This window comes from Alligator sinensis, unplaced genomic scaffold, assembly GCF_000455745.1.
Source record: "Alligator sinensis unplaced genomic scaffold, ASM45574v1 scaffold1102_1, whole genome shotgun sequence".
In the NCBI taxonomy this organism is placed as follows: domain Eukaryota; kingdom Metazoa; phylum Chordata; order Crocodylia; family Alligatoridae; genus Alligator; species Alligator sinensis.
The window spans coordinates 1,007,360-1,025,823 of NW_005842342.1; the positions used below are offsets into that span (position 1 = coordinate 1,007,360).

Consider the following 18,464-nt stretch of genomic DNA (forward strand, 5'->3'; position numbering starts at 1 on the left):
ATTTGAACTTAAGTTACTACTTAGAATTGCAGTATGTGGTAGGCAAACCAAAGATTAAAAAACAGTAAATTTTACTAATCATAGAATCAGGAAATTAGGATTGGAAGGGACCTCAGGAGGTCATCTAGTCCAACCCCCTACTCATAGCAGGACCATCCCCAACTAGATTATCCCAGGCGGGGCTTTGTCAAGCCAGGCCTTAAAAACCTCCATGGATAGAGATTCCACCACCTCTCTAGGTAACCTGTTGCAGTACTTCACCACCCTCCTAGTGAGTTTTTTTTCTTTCTCTAAATATCCAATCTAAACTTCCCTTGCTGCAATTTGAGATTATTGCTCCTTGGTTTTCATCTGTCACCTCTGAGAACAGTCTAGCTCCACCCTCTTTGGAACCACCCTTCAGGTAGTTGAAGGCTGCTATCAAATCCCCCCTCAGTCTTATGTTCTGTAGACTAAATAAGCCAAGTTCCCTCAGCCTCTATTCAGAAGTCTTGTGCTTCAGCTTGCCGCTCATTTTTGTTACCCTCTGCTGGACTCTCCAATTTGTCCACATACTTTCTATAGTGGGGGGCCCAAACTGGACACAGTACTCTAGATGTGGCCTCACTAGTGCCAAATAGAGGGGAATAATTACTTCCCTTGATCTGCTGGCAATCTCCTACTAATGCAGCCAAGTATACTGTTGGCCTTCTTGGCAACAGTTGCGTACTATTGACTCATGTCCAGCTTACTGTTGTTCCCTGTAATCCCCAGGTTCTTTTCTGCAGAGCTGCTGCTTAGCCAATGGGTCCCAAGCCTATAGTGGTGCATGGGATTGTCCTAAGTGCAGGATCTTGAATTTATTTTTGAACATCATGAGATTTCTTTTAGCCCAATCCTCCAAATTGTCTGGGTCACTTTGAATCCTAACCCTACCCTCCGGCTTATCTACTATACTCCTCAGCTTGGTGTCATCTGCAAACTTGCTTAGGGTACAGTCCATCCCATCTTCCAGATATTGGCTATAAAAATACTGGTTAATAAAAATTGAACAAAACTGGTCCCATGGCTGACCCTTGGGGACACTCTACTTGATACTGGCTGCCAAGTAGACATCGAGCCATTGATTTCTACCCTTTGAGCCCGACCATTGAGCCAGCTTTCTGTCCACCTTTACAGTCTATTCATCCAATCCATACTTCCTTAGCGTGCTTGAAAGAATGTTGTGGGAGACCTGTATCAAAAGCCTTGTTAAAATCAAGCAAGTGTGGCGGGCCAGTAGGGGGAGCTCCTGCATTGAGCCTCCCACCTCACTACGCCCGTCCACCTTCCGTACTCCACGTGTCTCTCCAGGGCCACCTAAGTCCTGGCAGACCCCCTTTCGAGCCCCACTGCAGGACCGGGCTCGAAAGGGAGTAATGTGTGCTGCCACCACCCCAAGAAGGGACTGTCTGGGTCCTGTGTCCTTGGGGAAACACAGGCCTAATAGTCCTATGGGTACTCGACCCAATACAAGAACTTGGGGCACTTCCCCAAGTCGGGGGCCAAAAAGCATAGTCTCCCATAGTCCACAGACCCAAGGGGCCTCCTGGGCATAATTAAACCCACCCCTCAATAAGTCTCCTATACCAGTCACAAAGAACTTTATTGGTTACAGAGGGTAGGGTTAGAATAGGGTACAGGGTAGAGCAATATCAGAGAAATCCAGTAGAGCAAAATCCTGTGGCTGGGATAGATGCAAGATCAAAGGCTGAGTTACTGCAAGCTATATATCTAGTTGGATCTCAGTTAGCTTACTCTCACAAGTATCATCCAGAGGCTGTTGGAGATTCCCTCTGGAGGCAAGCAGTTCCTTGATCATGAGTTTTAAGAGAGAGAGCAAGTTTCAGATGGTACAGCTCTTCTTTGTTCCTGAGTATCCCTCATGGCTGCTGCCTGCCTCCTCCTGGCCAGGCTAAAATCTACCTGATCAACGCATCAAAGAGCTACTCAGCACAGCTCACAAAGACACTCTCATGGACCCAGAGGGACAGACTTCCATCTTCAACTCCCTCTGTGCAAAAATGAAGTTTATTTCTGACCTATGGGGACTTTTTATCGTCTTGTACCATCTACACTTTTCCCAGAGCCTGACGAAGGGACTTTGATTCCCGAAAGCTTGCAGAAAAGGACAATTTTCTTGCCATTTTCCAGTTGCTCTAATAAAAGGTATAATTTTGGAACCAAGAGTTCTAGTTTTTTGTATTGCTAAAATTAAGGTATATCAAGTTCACTGCTTTCCCCAAAGCCACAGAGCCATTCATCTCATCATAGAAGGCAATCAGGTTGGTCGGGCATGAGTTGCCCTTGGTGAATCCATGCTGACTGTACCTAATCACCTTGTTCTCCCTAAGTGCTTAGAAATGGATTCCTTGAGGACCCTCTGTGACTTTTCCAGGGACTCAGGTGAGGTAAATTGGTTTGTAATTCCCTGCATCCTCTGTCCTTCCTTTCATTAAACAGGGACACTGTTTGCACTTTTCTGATTGTCACAAGTTTTCAAAAAGAATAGCCAGTGGCTCTGCAATCACATAAGCCAACTCCCTCAGCACCCTTAGGTGGAAGACCATATCAAAAGACTTGCTGAAATCAAAATATATTGCATCCACCAAGCCCGTCATCTTATCAAAGAAGACAGTCAAGTTGTTCGGGCATGGCTTGCCCTTGGTGAATCCACGCTGACTGTTGCTAATCACCTTCTCTTCCAAGTGCTTAAAAATGGATTCCTTGAGTACCCGCTCCATGATTTTTCCAGGGACTGAGGTGAGGCTGACTAATCTAGTTCCCCAGATCCTCCTCCTCCTCCTCCCCCTTTCTTAATAATAGGTGCTATATTTGCCCTTTTCTAATTGTCTGGAACCTCTCCCAATTGCCACAAGTTTTCAAAAGATAATGGTCAGCATCTCTGCAAACATATCAGCCAAATCCCTCAGCACCCTCAGATGCATTGTATCCAGCCCCATCGACTTGTACATGACCAGCTTTTCTAAGAAGTCCTTAGCCTGTTCTTTCATCGCTGAGGGCTGCTCGCCTTCTCCCGAAACTGTGCTGTGCAGTAGAGTAGTCTGGCACCTGACCTTGCCTGTGAAGACCAAGGTAAAAAGGCATTGAGTACTTCAGCCTTTTCCTCATCATCTGTCACTAAGTTACCTCCCCCATTTAGTAAGGCACCCACACTTTCCCTGACTTTCCTCTTGTTGCTAACATACTTGTAGAAACCCTTCTTGTTACCTTTCATGTCCCTTCGTAGCTGCAACTCCAATTGCACTTTGACCTTCCTGACTTCATCCATGCATTCCCAAGCAATATTCTTATAATCATCCTAGTCGCTTGTCCAAGCTTCCACTTCTTGGAAGCTTCCTTTTTGTGTTTAAGCTCACCAGAGTGTTCCCTGCTAAGCCAAACTGGTTGCCTGCCAGACTTGCTATTCTTCCTGCACATTGAGATGGCTTTTCCTGTGCCCTCAGCAAGGTTTCTTTAAAATACAGCCAGCTCTCTTGGACTCCTTTTCTGCTCATACTGGCCTCCATGGGGATCCTGACCATCAGTTCCTTAAGGGAGTTGGTCTGCTTTTCTGAAGTCCAGGGACCATACTCTGCTGTTCTCCTTTCTTCCTTTTGTCAGGGTCCTGAACTTGATCATTTTGTGGTCGCTGCTGTTCAATTTGCCATCTGCTTCTACGTCCCCCACCAATTCTTCCCTGTTTGCGAGCAGCAGATCAAAAAGAGCATGGCCCCTATTTGGTCTTTCCATCACTTGCACCAGGAAGTTGGCTCCAGTGGTCTCCAAAAACTTCCTGGATCGACTTGCTGTATTGCCCTCCCAACATATGTCAGGGTGATTTTAAAGTCCCCCATGAGTGTTAGGTTTGACCTAGAAACCACTACACATAGCCCAAGCAAAAGTCTCTGTTCTGTAACTAATGCTCAATTGCAATGATAAGGAGAAGACAGTCTTAGATAAAGGAGACTTGAAAACAAAAATAAAATTAGTGGAGTAGGGCAAAGAGCTGATTTAAATATTAAGATTCACACCCCTAGGTGGGGAGAAAGTATGCTAATGAAACATACATGTATGGAAATGAGATACATAGCTAAAACACAGGTATAGAGACATGCTCAGTAAAGAACTCCTTGCGTCACTCCCTTATAACCAATTAGCAAACAAGAATGCTTATGAAGGTCCAATACTCCTGTATAAAAGATGCTCATAATTAAGAATCTGTGTGCTTGTTACGTGAAATTATTCCGCTTGCACCTTGTATTGCTAGCAATAAATCTTCTTTATACTTTCACCCCTGGTTTTATTGGCTTTTGCATACCGGGCACAATCCCAGACTTGAGCTGGGGCTCAACATGAGGACCAGAGCCTGTAATATAGAAACTTCTGCTAGTTGTCTGAAGAAAGCCTCATCTACCTCATCTTTCTGGTCTGGTGGTCTGTAGCACACATCCACCGTGACATCACCCTTGCTCTTCCCTCTTACCTTAAGACTTTCGACAGACTGATCTGCAGTTTCATACTGAAGTTCTGAGCAGTCAGACAGCTCTTTTGCATACAGCACAACTCTTCTCCCCTGCCTGTCCTTCCTGGACATTGCGTACCCATCCATAACAGTACTTTAGTCATGCGAACTATCCCACCAAGCCTCTGTTATTCCAATCTCATGATAGTTCCTTCACAGTTCTTCCTACTTGTATCCCAGGCTCCTTGCGATCATGTACAGACACCTGAGGTAATAGGCAATTGCCCTACTTTCTCAGGAAGAATGAGGAGGCCTCCCCTGTTGCCTGCTCCTCCTTCTGCTTTCTCCAGTTCTCCCACTTCCTTCAAGGCTTTGGTCTTCAACCCCCAGAAAACCTAGTTTAAAACCCTCCTCACTAGGTTAGCAAGCCTGTGTGAAGATGCCCTTCCCTCTCTTCATCAGGGAGATCCCATCTCTTTCTAACAATCCTTCGTGGAATAACATCCCCTGGTCAGAGAAGCCCAGTTTCTATTGACGTCACCACATATGCAGCCATGCATTGATCTGCAGGATGTCTCTGCTCCTGCCCAGGCCCTTAACCCTTGACCAGAAGGAGGAGGAGAACACTACCTGTGCCCCTGTCTCCTTCACCCTTGCACTTAAAACCCTGTAGTCTTTTTTTTTTTTTTTATCTTCTCAACTTCACCCCAGGCAGTATCATTGTTGCCCACATGGATGAGCAGCATGGGGTAGTAGTCAGAGGGTCACACGTGTCTTGGTGATCCCTCCTTGGCTTCTTGAGTTTGGGCTCCAGGCAAGCAGCAAACCTCCCAGGACAGCAGGTCAGGCTGGTAGATGGATCCCTCTATCCCCTGCAGAAAGGAGTCTCCAACCACCGCCACCCATTGCTTCCTCTTTGTAGCACTGGTCTCGATCCTTGCCTTGGGGATTCCTGGCTTGGCCTCTTCAAACAATTTTTCCAGATGGCTCGGACATGTCCACATCACCATCTTTCAGTTCATTGCCTTCTGAGAAGTATTTTTCATAGTGTTGTTTCATTTGGGCTACCAGGCATAGCATGTTTGTTTCACTGTTTATATTTAGTACCTGTTCCTCTTTTTCCCAGTAGAACAGGAATTTCTTGAAAATATTCCCAAATAGCATCTTTTTTGGTGACCTGCAACCACAGCAGTTTACATTCAACAGAATATTGTTTCTTTATACTATCATGAACCCAGCGTTGGTCCTCTCTGTTGCACATAATGCTCCTTACTCTGCTCCCTTCTCCACATGATAAATTAACAACAAACCAAGACTCCTCCTCCCTGTGACACATACCCACCACACCTTTGCCCCTCCACCCCAACCTTCTTCCTTAACAATCCATGATTTTAAAAATTGTAACCCTCTTGTCTTGTGTGCTGCAGTATTTTAGTTTAGAGACATGGATAGAGCACTTGAAGTTAATGTTTACATCTCTGTAAAATATGCAAAGGGACCAAGAAAGGCCATTTAACTGAAGTACCCAGAACCATTCAAAAGTAAGGGGTTGGTAGTTACTGAACAGATGATTGTGTTTCTATAAGTTGGAGAACTTCTTCATTATGGGTGTAGAATCCTAAATATTCATAACTTGAGAGCTCAGCTAACCAGATCTCAGATATAGCAAATGAAATGGGAGTTTGATACCATGCAAGTGGGCTCAGTGGATATTCCTGAACCAGGAATATACATGATGGTGTCTCCTGAAGTCAAAGCTCTGGCTCAGGTCATTGTACTGCATTCAGGATTTCCCTTGTATGTTATCAACACAAAAAGTTGCTGGTAATGTGTATTTCATAAGGGAATACATTATGATCTTTTCTTACTTAATCTTAGCCTGCAGTATTGAGTTGTCTATAAATTTCTCTTTTGTGAAAGTAGCTGAATTTATACCTGGTTTCTGGTATTTCTTCGTAGGGTAGGTCTCAATTCGGGTCAGAAACTTTCTCTGATGTTATGTTGCCATTTAAATGTATAGATTTCTCTGTTCATTAAAATTTAAGGTTAATTGGTTTATTTTGATTATTAAATTGATGTAATTTGTTTATTATACTGTAACCTTTTGAAATATAAGTGTTTAATGCATTTAAATAACAATACAAGTTACTTAAGAGACTTGTTGGACAGAATAAAATGTTTTTAAAAAATGTTTACAGGTGTGGCTAGTGAAAAGCAGAGAAGACTTTTATATAATTTGGAAATGGAACAAATGGCAAAAACAGCAAAAGCCCTTATGGAGGCAGTAAGCCATGTTCAAGCACCTTTTACTAGTGCAACACATTTGGAACACGTGAGACCTATGTTCAAGGTGAGATTCATATGTTCTTTACTGAAATTTTAGTGAGATGCACACTCAACTTAGTGTTATGCCTTTTATGGGAATTTGTTGGAAATACTATAGGGATTCATTCTGAGGTTGTGTTTGGTCTCCCAACATTTCTAGAAGAGAGTAGTTTGTTGAGTTAAGTTACTTTACAGCATTATTTGAAGATATTGGGGGGGAGGTGGGAGACATGGGGGCAGAACTAGACATAGGACTCCAGATGTGGCCTCACCAGTGCTGAATAGCTGGCAGCTCTCCTACTAATGCAGCCCAGTGTACTATTAGCCTTCTCTGCAAGAAGGGGGGTACCCTGTTTGACTCTTATTCAGCTTATTTTCCCCTAGTGGTAAGATGCTCCCCCATCTAGATTTCTTTCCCCTTTACCATTTTTAACATGTATCCATTACTCTCCCACAGTCAAAGCCCTAGTTGCTGCCAAAGCTGTTGGATATGTTATCAGTTTCTGCTGGTATAAAGACCCTTTTTAAGGTTACAGCTACAAACCAGCTGGGAGATTACCAGTAATGGGCTCTGCCACTTTTGCTTTAGCCAGTAATCCAGCATTTAACATGGTCTAGGAATCATTGGAGCTATTTGTATGTAATTTAAAAACTTGATAGACTTTTATTATCTCTCCTGAAATTCTGGTGTCTTATAGGTTATATTTCTTATCATCCAACACTCTAACAAGAATAATATCTAAAGATCCTGTTGGTTCTTTTGTATACATTTTCTTTTCAATTATAAGCAATTGTCCATGCCTGAAATCGTGTGCCTCATTAAAAAAAATAGGTGAGAAGTTGCTTCTCTATAACCTTACTAGGGTTTTTTGGCTTTGTGTTTTTTCTTATCTGGAAAGCTAGTAGCATAAGCCTTTTTTTTCCCCATCTAATTTAGGAAATAAGGCCCAAGTGTAATATTTTCTATAATCCGCTTATATAGACTAATTCTAAATTATGTTCTTGACCAAGTTCTATTAATCAGTTCAGGAGAACAAACAGTTAGATATATGCAATTTTACTCATGAGCTCTGTTAAATGCTTGAATTCAAATATAAGAATAGTTAAAATCAGTGGTGATTTATTAGGATATATAAACATATTCATAAATGCTTTAAAAATCTGTAATTGGCTAGTACAAATTAAGGAATGGGAAGTTAATAACCTTCCCCTTTCTGTGTGACTTACTTTTTTTTAAATACTGATCCCTTCTAAAAGATGGCAATTTTATATTCTATTCTCTTTTTGAGAGAGAGACAATACTGCACTGTGAGCTACCAGCAAGTATATCACTTCTGTGTCATGATTCTTTTGTTTTAGAAGTCTGCTCCATCACTATTCAGATTCATAATATAATAATTGCCACCCATAAACCAACTTTGTCAGCAGGCATACAAGGAGCTTGTGGATGAGATGTTGGAACAGTGTTTGGCTTTCCAGCAGAACTATCAAAATTAGTTTTAGTGAAGCATTTTTGTTTTTATGAAACAGTAAACATTGATGCAAGCAGTTCAACTTTTGATCCAATTCCCTTTTGAATTTCCAGCTGGTACTTTTGGCACCCATGTCAAAAATGTTATCTGATTTAACTACACCTGTAGAAGTTTAATCTGTAATCTTAGGTCTCATAAATTCAGGTAGGTCAAATCTTAATGTGTCAGAACACTAGGATTGGAAGAGGCCTCAGGAGATCATCTAGCCCAATGGTTCTCAGCCCTTTTTGTAGCAGGGCCCATTTGCAAATATCAATGGCCAGTCTTAACTTAGTGCCTCTCACTCCTGATCCACTGCCTCCCAGCCCCCCAGTGTGTGGACCAGGGGGGTGGGTGTATGGGGTGGGGAGGGGTATGTGTGGGGCCTCACAGGCCCCAAGGAATCCCTTGCAAGCTGGAACTTTGCCAGCCTGCAAGGGAAAAGCCAGTTTCCCACATTTTTCTCCTTTAAAGCTAAGTACAGACAGTCCAAAAGTCCAAGGCTGAATTGATTCAGTCTTTGCAGGTTAGTCTAAGCTGCAGAGATTTAAATTAAGACAAGTGAACAGATATTTAATTTTGATTTGGGAAATACAGCCACATGCCTGCAGTGGCTCAGGCTTCCAGGTACCTCTGGGACATATAGTTCACAGTTGCAGCCAGCAGTAAGTTTCAGCAGGGGGACGGAGCATTTAATCCCCCTCCCTACCCCCACATTTCCCCTGCAGACTGAGCTGCATCCCCAGGTGAGCTTGGCCCCAGCCCTTGTCAGCCAGCCCTCACTGCTCCAGCTAGGGAGCAGAAGGGTGGAGCCAACCCTTCTCTGCTGGAGCAGACAGCTGCCCAGGGCTTCAAAGCATACTGGGATGCTGGGGGACTGTGATTTTAACTTGAACCAGGAAGGGGTCTGGGGCAGAAGTTTCATAAACCAGTTTGACCCAAATCAGTTAAGTCTGTTACTACATTCAACCAGGTTTATCTTAAACCAGATTCAGCCATTTTGAAACTAGTTTATGTACCCTGAGCTTCTGTTCTGTTACAGGTATAAGCCTGTTTCTGATCACTTAAACTAGTTAAACAGAAGTTCCTAGCCTAGAGGAGAATCCATTTTTAAAGTTTATTCACTATCCTTTTATATATTCTTGTGACCCACTTCTGAGTCATGACCTACTGGTTAAGAAATGCTAAGATTCTAGCCTAACCCCATACTCAAGACCAGAAACATCCCCAACTAAACCATCTTGGTCAAGTATCTGTATCTGACTTGCTCTTAAAATCACAAAGGATGGAGATTCCACACCCTGTTCAAAGAGTAACCAACCTCAAGTGAGAAAGTTCTTCCTAATGTCCTACTTAAGTTTTCCCTTGCTGCACTTTAAGAAAACTGTTCTTTGTCATGTCCTCTTTAGCCATCTCCAATAATCCATCTCCATAGTCCCTTGAAAAAAAGAAAACTGTCACTAAATCATTGGGTGGTAATTTTGAATTCATTAGTGATTGTATGCTTTAGTTTGGGGTCATCAAGCCACTGGAGTGGCTGATGTTTGGATGAGGTATAAAACCATGTCGCTCTCCACTCCTGTAAGAGAGAGGGTTCCTTTGGTCCTGTTGCTCAATGGCTTTTGCTACCACTGCATCTGTTTCGAATCTGAGGGGATTATAAATAGTTATTACTGGGACCACTCCAGTCATGCTGGGGCTCCTGGGAACCCTAGCTTCTTGTAGTTGGGATGTGTAGCTGTGTGCAACCATGGCAGATCTCTACTGTTGTTCAGATGCGAGATCATCTTAATCGGTGGATTAGGGAGTATAAATCCTTTCTCCACCCCACATTGTGCCCAATTGAACTGCTCCATGAGTAGTTCTGATCAAAAAGTCAAATGTCTTCCAGAGTCCAGGTTGTCCAGTGGGGTAACCTGGTTAAGAGTATGGACAGGTATTTGTTGTACTGCTGCAAAATGTCTCACTACCTCTCTGGTGCAGCTGATGCTAACCCTTGAGGTGGCAGTCACTGATTGGGGGTCCAGGTATGGACCCAGCACTCCCCTAATTCTTGTACAAGGACAGGGCAGTTGATGGCTAAAAATGGTATTTAGAGGTTTGCTTTTGGGAATTGACTTTTATAGGTAAAGTAGATATGCATTAGAACAATGGTCCAGGGCAATGGCAAGGGTTAATTGATTTTGAAAAGCATGGTTGTCACACAGTTGCACAGCCTTCAAGGTAGACAGGGATAGACACAGACTGGGGAATTGTAGGTGTGTACCACACCGTTCCATAACATAAGGTGGCACCAGGTCTCAGTGTCCAATTGCAGAGCCCTTGGGCTTTCTAGTTTTGGGGAACAGACCAAATTAGAAGAAGACTGGGAAAGCCCAAATTAGGATGTGTGCATGTGATGGGCTTGTGAAACGAGGGAATATGCTGACAGGACCGAATGTGGACAGTACGACGACCACAGAAAAGACCAATCAGCGATACCCACGGATGAAGAGTCGTCAGGAGGGGAAAAGAATTCAAGAGAGGAATTCAGAACAATACAAGGTCCCTGAGAGGGGAACTCGAGGCACCATGGACAGAGGGCATACCCCCAGCCCGTCTCATCCACCCCACTGGGTGGGCCTCCGACCTCCAGGTTGCTGACAGCTGACATTCAAGGGAGAACCTCAGAGTGAAGCTCGCGTCCTGGCCAGACGTACCTTGACTCTGATGACAGCCCTAGGACTGGTAGATATAGAATTGCTTGTATTATTCTTACCCGCTATCACTATGTATCAATAAAATTTCCCTATTATGGAATGGAAAGGTCGTGGTTGGTCTGAGGGTTTGGGTCTGTTTGGAACAAGGTATCTGGGTCATAAATCTAGTGCCAACACAGTAACCTCTTAATTTTTAGTGGAAAGGAGGAAAACAGGATAGGCTGGGTTGAAGAAGCAGGAGGCTTGACAACTGCTCTTCTGAAAATAGGCTAGAATGGTGGTGCTCAACCTTTTGCCCTTGTGGGCCAAACAGGTGGGACAGGACTGTTCCACAGGCTAGATTGAGCCCTATGTACCAGGAGCAGTGCCCCCTCTTATTCCATGCTCCAGGATTGGGTCCCTGGCACCACCCCTTCCAAGCCTTCTACACCAGGATTTGGCCCTGGAGCACAGCGCTGGCCCTGCATGTTGGGATCATGCACCCAATCCAGTGCACAGGGTTGGGGGCTCTTTTATGGGTCCAGAAATATGGCAGTAGGGGAGCGGTGCCACTGCTCTCCCACCAAATTTCCAGACCTCTGTGGAGCTCTGCAGGGTGAATAACACAGGGTCTTCAGCTGGGTCTGGCCCATGGGCCAGGGGTTGAGCACTCCCCTGTGTTAGAACGATCCAGGAAAAAGATTACCTGCATCACCCAGTTGTTTCCTATCAGTATTTCTGGATGAGTTAATGACATTGACTCCACTTAACCGACCTAATTGTGACTTCTGGCTTGCCTAAGCAAATTACTTAAGCTCTTTTAAGAGCTGTAGGATCTTTTTGGATGAAAAGCACTATATGAACATGTATTCTATAGCTGAGAGTAGCAAACTTTTGGAATGAGCCCTTCCCTGTGCCAGGTCAGGTCCACAGTGCAGGCACATATGTTCATCAGTAGTTTTTCAAGATCTATGGTTACCTGTTAGTCTGACTCTTCAGATAGGAGCAAATTTCTGAAGTTTGTGCCTTTTGATGTGGGTTGAGTTTGGCACCTTTTCAGCCAAATGAATTGTACCTTTTCCTGTGGAATCAAGTGTTTTAGAGTACTAACAGGCAGAAGACAGGGTAGAGATGCACCTTACAGAATCAGTAAAGTAAATACATAAGCTTTCATGAACAAGAGCTCATTTCCTCAAGGTCCTTGTGTGTAGCATCTGATGAAGTGAGCTCTTGTTTATCTTTTATTCAGTTAGTCTATCAGGTGCATCTCTACTCAGTCTTCTGTCTGACTTGAAACTAACGTGGCTAAGTACCTCTATCTACTCCAAATGTTATTGGAAATCTTGATCGTATATTTGTTTTGGATCATGCAAAATAGGATCAAAAACTATCTTGTATAACTGATCTTTTTTCCAGCTTCCAAAGTTGGCACTTTCAACTTTTTTAGATTTAAAAAATGCTTTGCATAATATCTGTTTTGTCACTAGAAGGCATGTTTAGTAATATGTGATGTGCAAGCTGTGCTGTTAATTCAGTCCTTCTTTTCTTCCCCCTTTTTCTGTAGCAGAATGTTGACTTCAATGTTGTTGTTGTCCTCCTTATACACTCCCACCCTCGATACTGGAATAAAGTTTCTTCTTACTCAGATTAACATTTAACAGCTTGAAATACTAATGATTATTAGTGTAAAACACTTGGCTTCATGTATGTATGCATTCATGTATTACAGTTGGCTTGGACACCATTCCTAGCTGCGTTCAGTGTGGGTCTGCAAGACTGTGATGATACAGAAGTTGCCTCTCTCTGTCTAGAGGGTATCCGATGTGCTATACGGATTGCATGCATTTTCAACATTCAGGTAATGCTGAAGATTAAGGCTACATTAGGAGTATTTTGATCCAGGTACTGTTAATGGAATGAGAGTACATTATCTAATGCAATGGTTGGCAGTCTCTTTAGGCTTTGGGCTATAATGACTCAATTTAAGTCAGAGGTGGATGGGTAGACAGGAGGGCAAGTACTAGGACCCAGCCGCTGCTGCTATTTTTCCCTGCAGCAGCATGGGGAAAGCTCCTGCCACCACAGCTTCTGTGTGTTCTTTCCTACATATCTCTTGGACAATTAAGAAAAGTTTCCAAAGGAAAAGATCCTTTTTCTTTAGAATATTTGCTAAATATTTTTAGCCTTGCTGCAGTAGTTGCCCATCTTTTTTTTTTTTAAAAAAGAACACACTGCGTTGTCAGTATAAGAGTATATTGGACCTTGGCTGGAACATTTTGCGCAACTTTGATTTCATAGATTCCATAGACATTAGGGGCTGGAAGGGACCTCATGAGATCGAGTCCAGCCCCCCTGCCATAGGCAGGAAGTCAGCTGGGATCAAGGGACTCCAGCAAGAAATACATCCACATGCTTTTTGAAAAAGTTCAGAATAGGTGCTTGCACCACCTCTCAGGGGAGTTTGTTCTAGACCCTGGACATTCGCACCGTAAAGAACTTCTTTTCTTATGTCTAGTCTAAATCGGCCTTCGTGGAGTTTATGCCCATTAGACTTTGTTATCCCTTGGGGAGCTCTGGTGAACAGCTGTTCTCCCTGATGCACCCCTATTATATAATTGTAGGCTGCCACCAAGTCCCCCCTGAGCCTTCTCTTTTCCAGACTGAAGAGTCCCAAGTCCCTCAGCCTCTCCTCGTATGGCCTTCCTTCCAGGCCTTGGATTATATGAGTGGCTCTCCTCTGGACTCTTTCGAGCTTCTCCACATCCCTCCTGGAGTGGGGGGCCCAATACTGGACACAGTACTCCAGCTGCGGTCTCACTAGGGCTGAGTAAAGTGGGAGGATGACTTCCCTGGTTTTGCTTGAGATGCATCAGTGGATGCACGCCAGAGTTTGGTTTGCTTTGCCAGCCACAGCATCACATTGGTCGTTCGTATTCATCTTGTAGTCAGTCAAGACCCCCCCAGGTCCCTTTCGGTCATGGTTCTAGCGAGCATAGCACTGCCAAGCCTGTAACTGTGTCGAGGGTTCTTCCTACCGAGGGTGCAGCACCTTACACTTCTCTACATTGAAGGCCATCAAGTATTGGTCGGCTCATCTTGAGAGCATGTCCAAATCGGCTTGTATCCCCAGCCTGTCTTGCAGTGTGACCAGCCTCCCCCATAATTTGGTATCATCTGCGAACTTGGCCAGTTTGCATCTGACTCCTGACTCCAGATCATTACTGAACATGTTAAAGAGTAACGTCTCAAGTACCGAGCCCTGAGGGACTCCACTGGTCACCCTGCACGACGCTGATTTGCTCCTGTCAACTAGTACTCTTTGAGTCCGACCCCACAGCCATTCACCTAGCCGTCGGACTGTAAGATAATCAAGGCCACAGTTCCCCAGCTTAACCATGAGGACATCATGGGGAACTAGGTCAAAGAATTTCTTGAAATCCAGATATGACATCCACATCATCTCCTTTGTCCAAGGCACGTGTTACCTGGTCATAGAAGGAGATGAGGATGGTCAGGCAAGACCTGCCAGTCACAAAGCCATGTTGGCTGGCATTCAGATGCTTGCCTTCCGTTAGACTAGTGTTGATGGATCCCTTGACAGTTTTTTTTTTTTTCCAGGATTTTTCCAGGGATGGACGTCAGACTGATCTATAATTGGTCTATAATTCCCCGAGTCATCCCTCCTCTCTGTCTTGAAGATGGGGACCATGTTGGCTTTTCTAGTCTTCCGGGACCTTGCCCAAGTGCCACGTATTTTCAAATATCTCTGCCATGGGGGATGCAATGATGTCTGCCAGCTCCTTCAAGACTCTCATGTGCATTCTGTCTGGGCCCACGGACTTGTGAATGTCCAGTTTCTTGAGGTGTTCCCTCACCTGATCCATGTCAATTTTGGGCCCATCACCCACTCCCAGAATGGTTTGTGTCCTTTCTGACTCTGTGATTCTCCTGAGAGGGTGAAAAACTGATGCGAAAAAGTCATTTAAGAGGTTGGCTCTTTCTTGGGTGTCAAATGTCAGTTGTCCCATTGGATCTCACAGGGGCCCAATGCTATCTTTGTTCTTTTTTCGACTTCCCACGTATCTGAAGAAGGACTTTTTGTTGTCTTTGATTCCCATAGCTATCCTGAGTTCAGTTTGTGCCTTGGCTTTTCCGGACCTCTCCCTACAGGTGCGGACGAGTGCTGAGTTAGTCCTCTTTGGTGATGCTTCCTGTTTTCCAACTGGTGTAGGCTTCTCTTTTGAGTTTACTGAAGTCCAACAGTTTTTGTTCAGCCAAGGGGGCTTCCTTGCTCATTGACTACATTTCTTGCAAGATGGAATGGCTTTCCCTTATGCTTCTAGAATTATGTTTTTGAGAGATGACCATTCCTCGTGTACTCCCTTTTCTATGAGCTAGGGCCTCTAATTGCCTGACTGACCAATTCTCTGAGTTTGCAAAAGTCAGCCTTCCCAAAGTTAAAAATTTCAATTTTACTGAGGGGTTTGCCTGCTCTTCAGTGCAGTGGTTGGCGCTCAGCTTGTGAACATAATTTATGCTTTTGTGGAGCGGTGGTCAATAAGTTTATGTACTGGTCTTTCATAACTTATTTGTAAGGATAAAAGTTTGGAGAAATAGATGATGTTTGATGTTACAGTATCACATATGTCCTGAGACGATATCAAAATCCTTTAATTGAAAATGTAATTTTTTAGCTATAGCATTTACATACCATATACTTTCAATATAAACCATGCTCACGTGCATTTTGTGAGTTTATAACTGCATTATCATACTACCATCTTAGACCTCACTGAAAAGTAATGGTTCTAGTTCATTGAAAATGTATGGGGTGGGAGTAGGGAGTTTGTTTGTTTTTCTTTTTAATCTCAATTCAGCCTGAGTTGGACTGAAGATTTGAATTCTAATTTTGTGATGAACCTGAAGCTTCTCAAAACCTTTGGATATTTGGTTAAATTAATGTTCTTCACTTCTGTACAAGTAACAGCAGTGAAATTGAGAGGAACACCAGTGTTCCTGAGCAGCTGCAAGGGGCTTGGCTTCCATACTTAACCCAGCAACTGGGACTCTGCAGCCTTCTGAGTTCATTAAGTCCAAAATGATTCACCCATGAAATTTCAGGAACCAGCTTTTCTTCCCCCACAGTGAAACTTAAAGATTATTTTGCCTTGCGTGAAAAGAATGGTATCATGTCATGTCTGCGCATTCCTTGAGAATTCTATGCATTGGATAATGTGAAAAATAATCTCTGAACAATTATGTCAATAGTACTATGTTGATCTGTGAGAACAAGATAAACCTATTGTGCAAGATCCTATTTAGACCCGAATATTGTCAGTTTTGGCGTTTGTGGTTATGAAGGGTGCGGTTGATAGGTTTCCACTGTAAGAAATTAATAGGGTGTCTGTTTCATGGAAAACTCGTGGGCTTTTTCTCTTGCCTTCCTACTGCCACGTTAATTTTATTTGTTTTGTTAAAGAAATATAGAAGGCTTGTTACCTAGGATAAGGCACTAAGAATAGTTAGCATTAGGTTATGCATCCTAACAAATTAATAATACAGGTGAAAAGTTTGCTGGGGGGGTTTTTTGGTGTTTTTTTTTCTTTGTGGAATTTTCCAGTGCAGTTTGTGGATTCTGTGGATTTTACAGTGCAATTTTGAAGCTTTGCTGCCTCTGTTGTAAGTACAGTGAAGTCTCAATTAAATTCAGGGTTTTTCCATGATTGTAGTTTTAATTTGATGCTATCATGCAAGTCTGGCTTGGGTCTTTTGACCATCTGGAACCAGATATGTATTTAAAAGAATGAAGTTAATTTGCATGTCTCCTCTTTTTTTTTCTCTATTTTTGGTTAACGGGAGGGCTTCTTAGTTATTTTCATTTTCTTCTGTTTAAGGTGGCTTTTAAACATACAAGGATGTTCTTCTCTTTCTTATTTCCTGGGAGCTAAAAAAAAGTGATTTTTTTTACTAAGGCTAACTACAGAAAGTCAAAAAGCCCAGAGCTGAATTGATTCAATCTTTTCAGGTTAGTGTAAGCTGCATAGATTGAACTGATAAGCAAGTGAACAGGCATTCACTTTTTTGATTCTGGAAATGCAGCCATATGCCTTTAGTGGCCCAGGCTAGAAGCTGGGGTGCACTAAACCACACCTCCCTGCTTGGGCAGACAGCATGGGCTATGGCTAGCCCATCCACCCTAAGGGGTGGTGCTAAGTATGCTGTGGGACTGAGTGTTAACTTGAATCTGGAGGGGTTCTGGGACAGAAGTTCAATAAACCAATTTAAACCACTTTCAAAATGGCTGATGCTGGTTTAAGATAAACTTTCATTGGTGTAGTAACATACTTAACTGATTTAGGTTATGTGCACTGAACTTCTGTTTCTGTTACAGATTTGAACTGGTCTCTGATCACTTATACAGGTTTATGTGTAATTTCTGTCCCTAGCCATAATGCTACTAAGAACTTCCATGAGGTTAGGAATTACGTTAAAGTAACTATATTATATAGCAGGTAGTTTTTCCTTTCTTCCTTTTTTTCCCCCTGAACTTGGGTACACATGCTTAGAGTTTATTGCTTAAATTTCTCTTGGGGTTCCTTTTGAGGACTGGTTCCTTTAAAGTCTCTCAGAGTATGGCAAGACAGCACTTTGACTGGTTGTGGTGGTGGAATACCTACAGGTTACTTTTAGGTTTCTAGGGATACATAGAAAATTAGGGTTGGAAGGGACCTCAGGAGGTCATCTACTCCAAACCCCTGCTCAAAGCAGGACCATCCCAGCCAAGGTTTGTCAAACTAGGTCTTAAAAACTTCCAAGGATGGAGAGTCCACAGCCTCTCTGAGTAACTTGTCCCAGTGCTTTACTATCCTCCCAGTGAGAGTTTTTCCTAATGTCTTACCTAAACTTCTCCTGCTGCAACTTGAGACCATTGCTCCTTGTTCTGTCATCTGCCACCACTGAGAAGAGTCTAGCTCCATCCCCTTTGGAGCCACCCATATAGTTGCGAAGGCTGCTCCCTCCGTCTTCTCCCCTCCAGACTAAAGAAGCTCAGTTCCCTCAGCCTCTCCTCACAAGTTGTGCCCCAGTCCCCTAACCATTTTCATTGCCTCTACTGGCTGCTTTTCAATTTGCCCACATCCTTTCTGTAGCCGGGGGGCCAAAACTGGACACAATACTCCAGATGTGGCCTCACCAGGGCCGAGTAGAGGGGAATAATCACTTTCCTCAATCTGCTGACAACACTTCTACTAATGTACCCCAGCATGCCATTAGCCACCTCGGCCATAAGGGCACACAGCTGGCTTATTCAGCTTATTGATCACTGTAACTCCCAGGTCCTGTTCTACAGAGCAGCTTTGTAGCCATGGGATTGTTCTAGCCGAAGTGCAGGACTTTGCACTTGTCCTTATTGAAACTTATGAGATTTCTTTTGGTCCAGTCCTCCAATATGTTGCAGTCTCTCTGAAT

At 43.4% G+C, this 18,464-nt stretch overlaps 1 protein-coding gene across 1 annotated transcript in view; it reads left to right on the top strand.

Moving 5' to 3' along the window:
- The window catches only part of ARFGEF1 (ADP ribosylation factor guanine nucleotide exchange factor 1), a 104,667-nt gene that overhangs the window by 57,665 nt on the left and 28,538 nt on the right, over positions 1 to 18,464 (top strand). The window contains exons 19-20 of the mRNA XM_025210221.1: positions 6,682 to 6,833; positions 12,727 to 12,855. Coding sequence (XP_025066006.1) covers positions 6,682 to 6,833; positions 12,727 to 12,855 — 281 coding nt within the window. The remainder of the gene's footprint in view (positions 1 to 6,681; positions 6,834 to 12,726; positions 12,856 to 18,464) is intronic.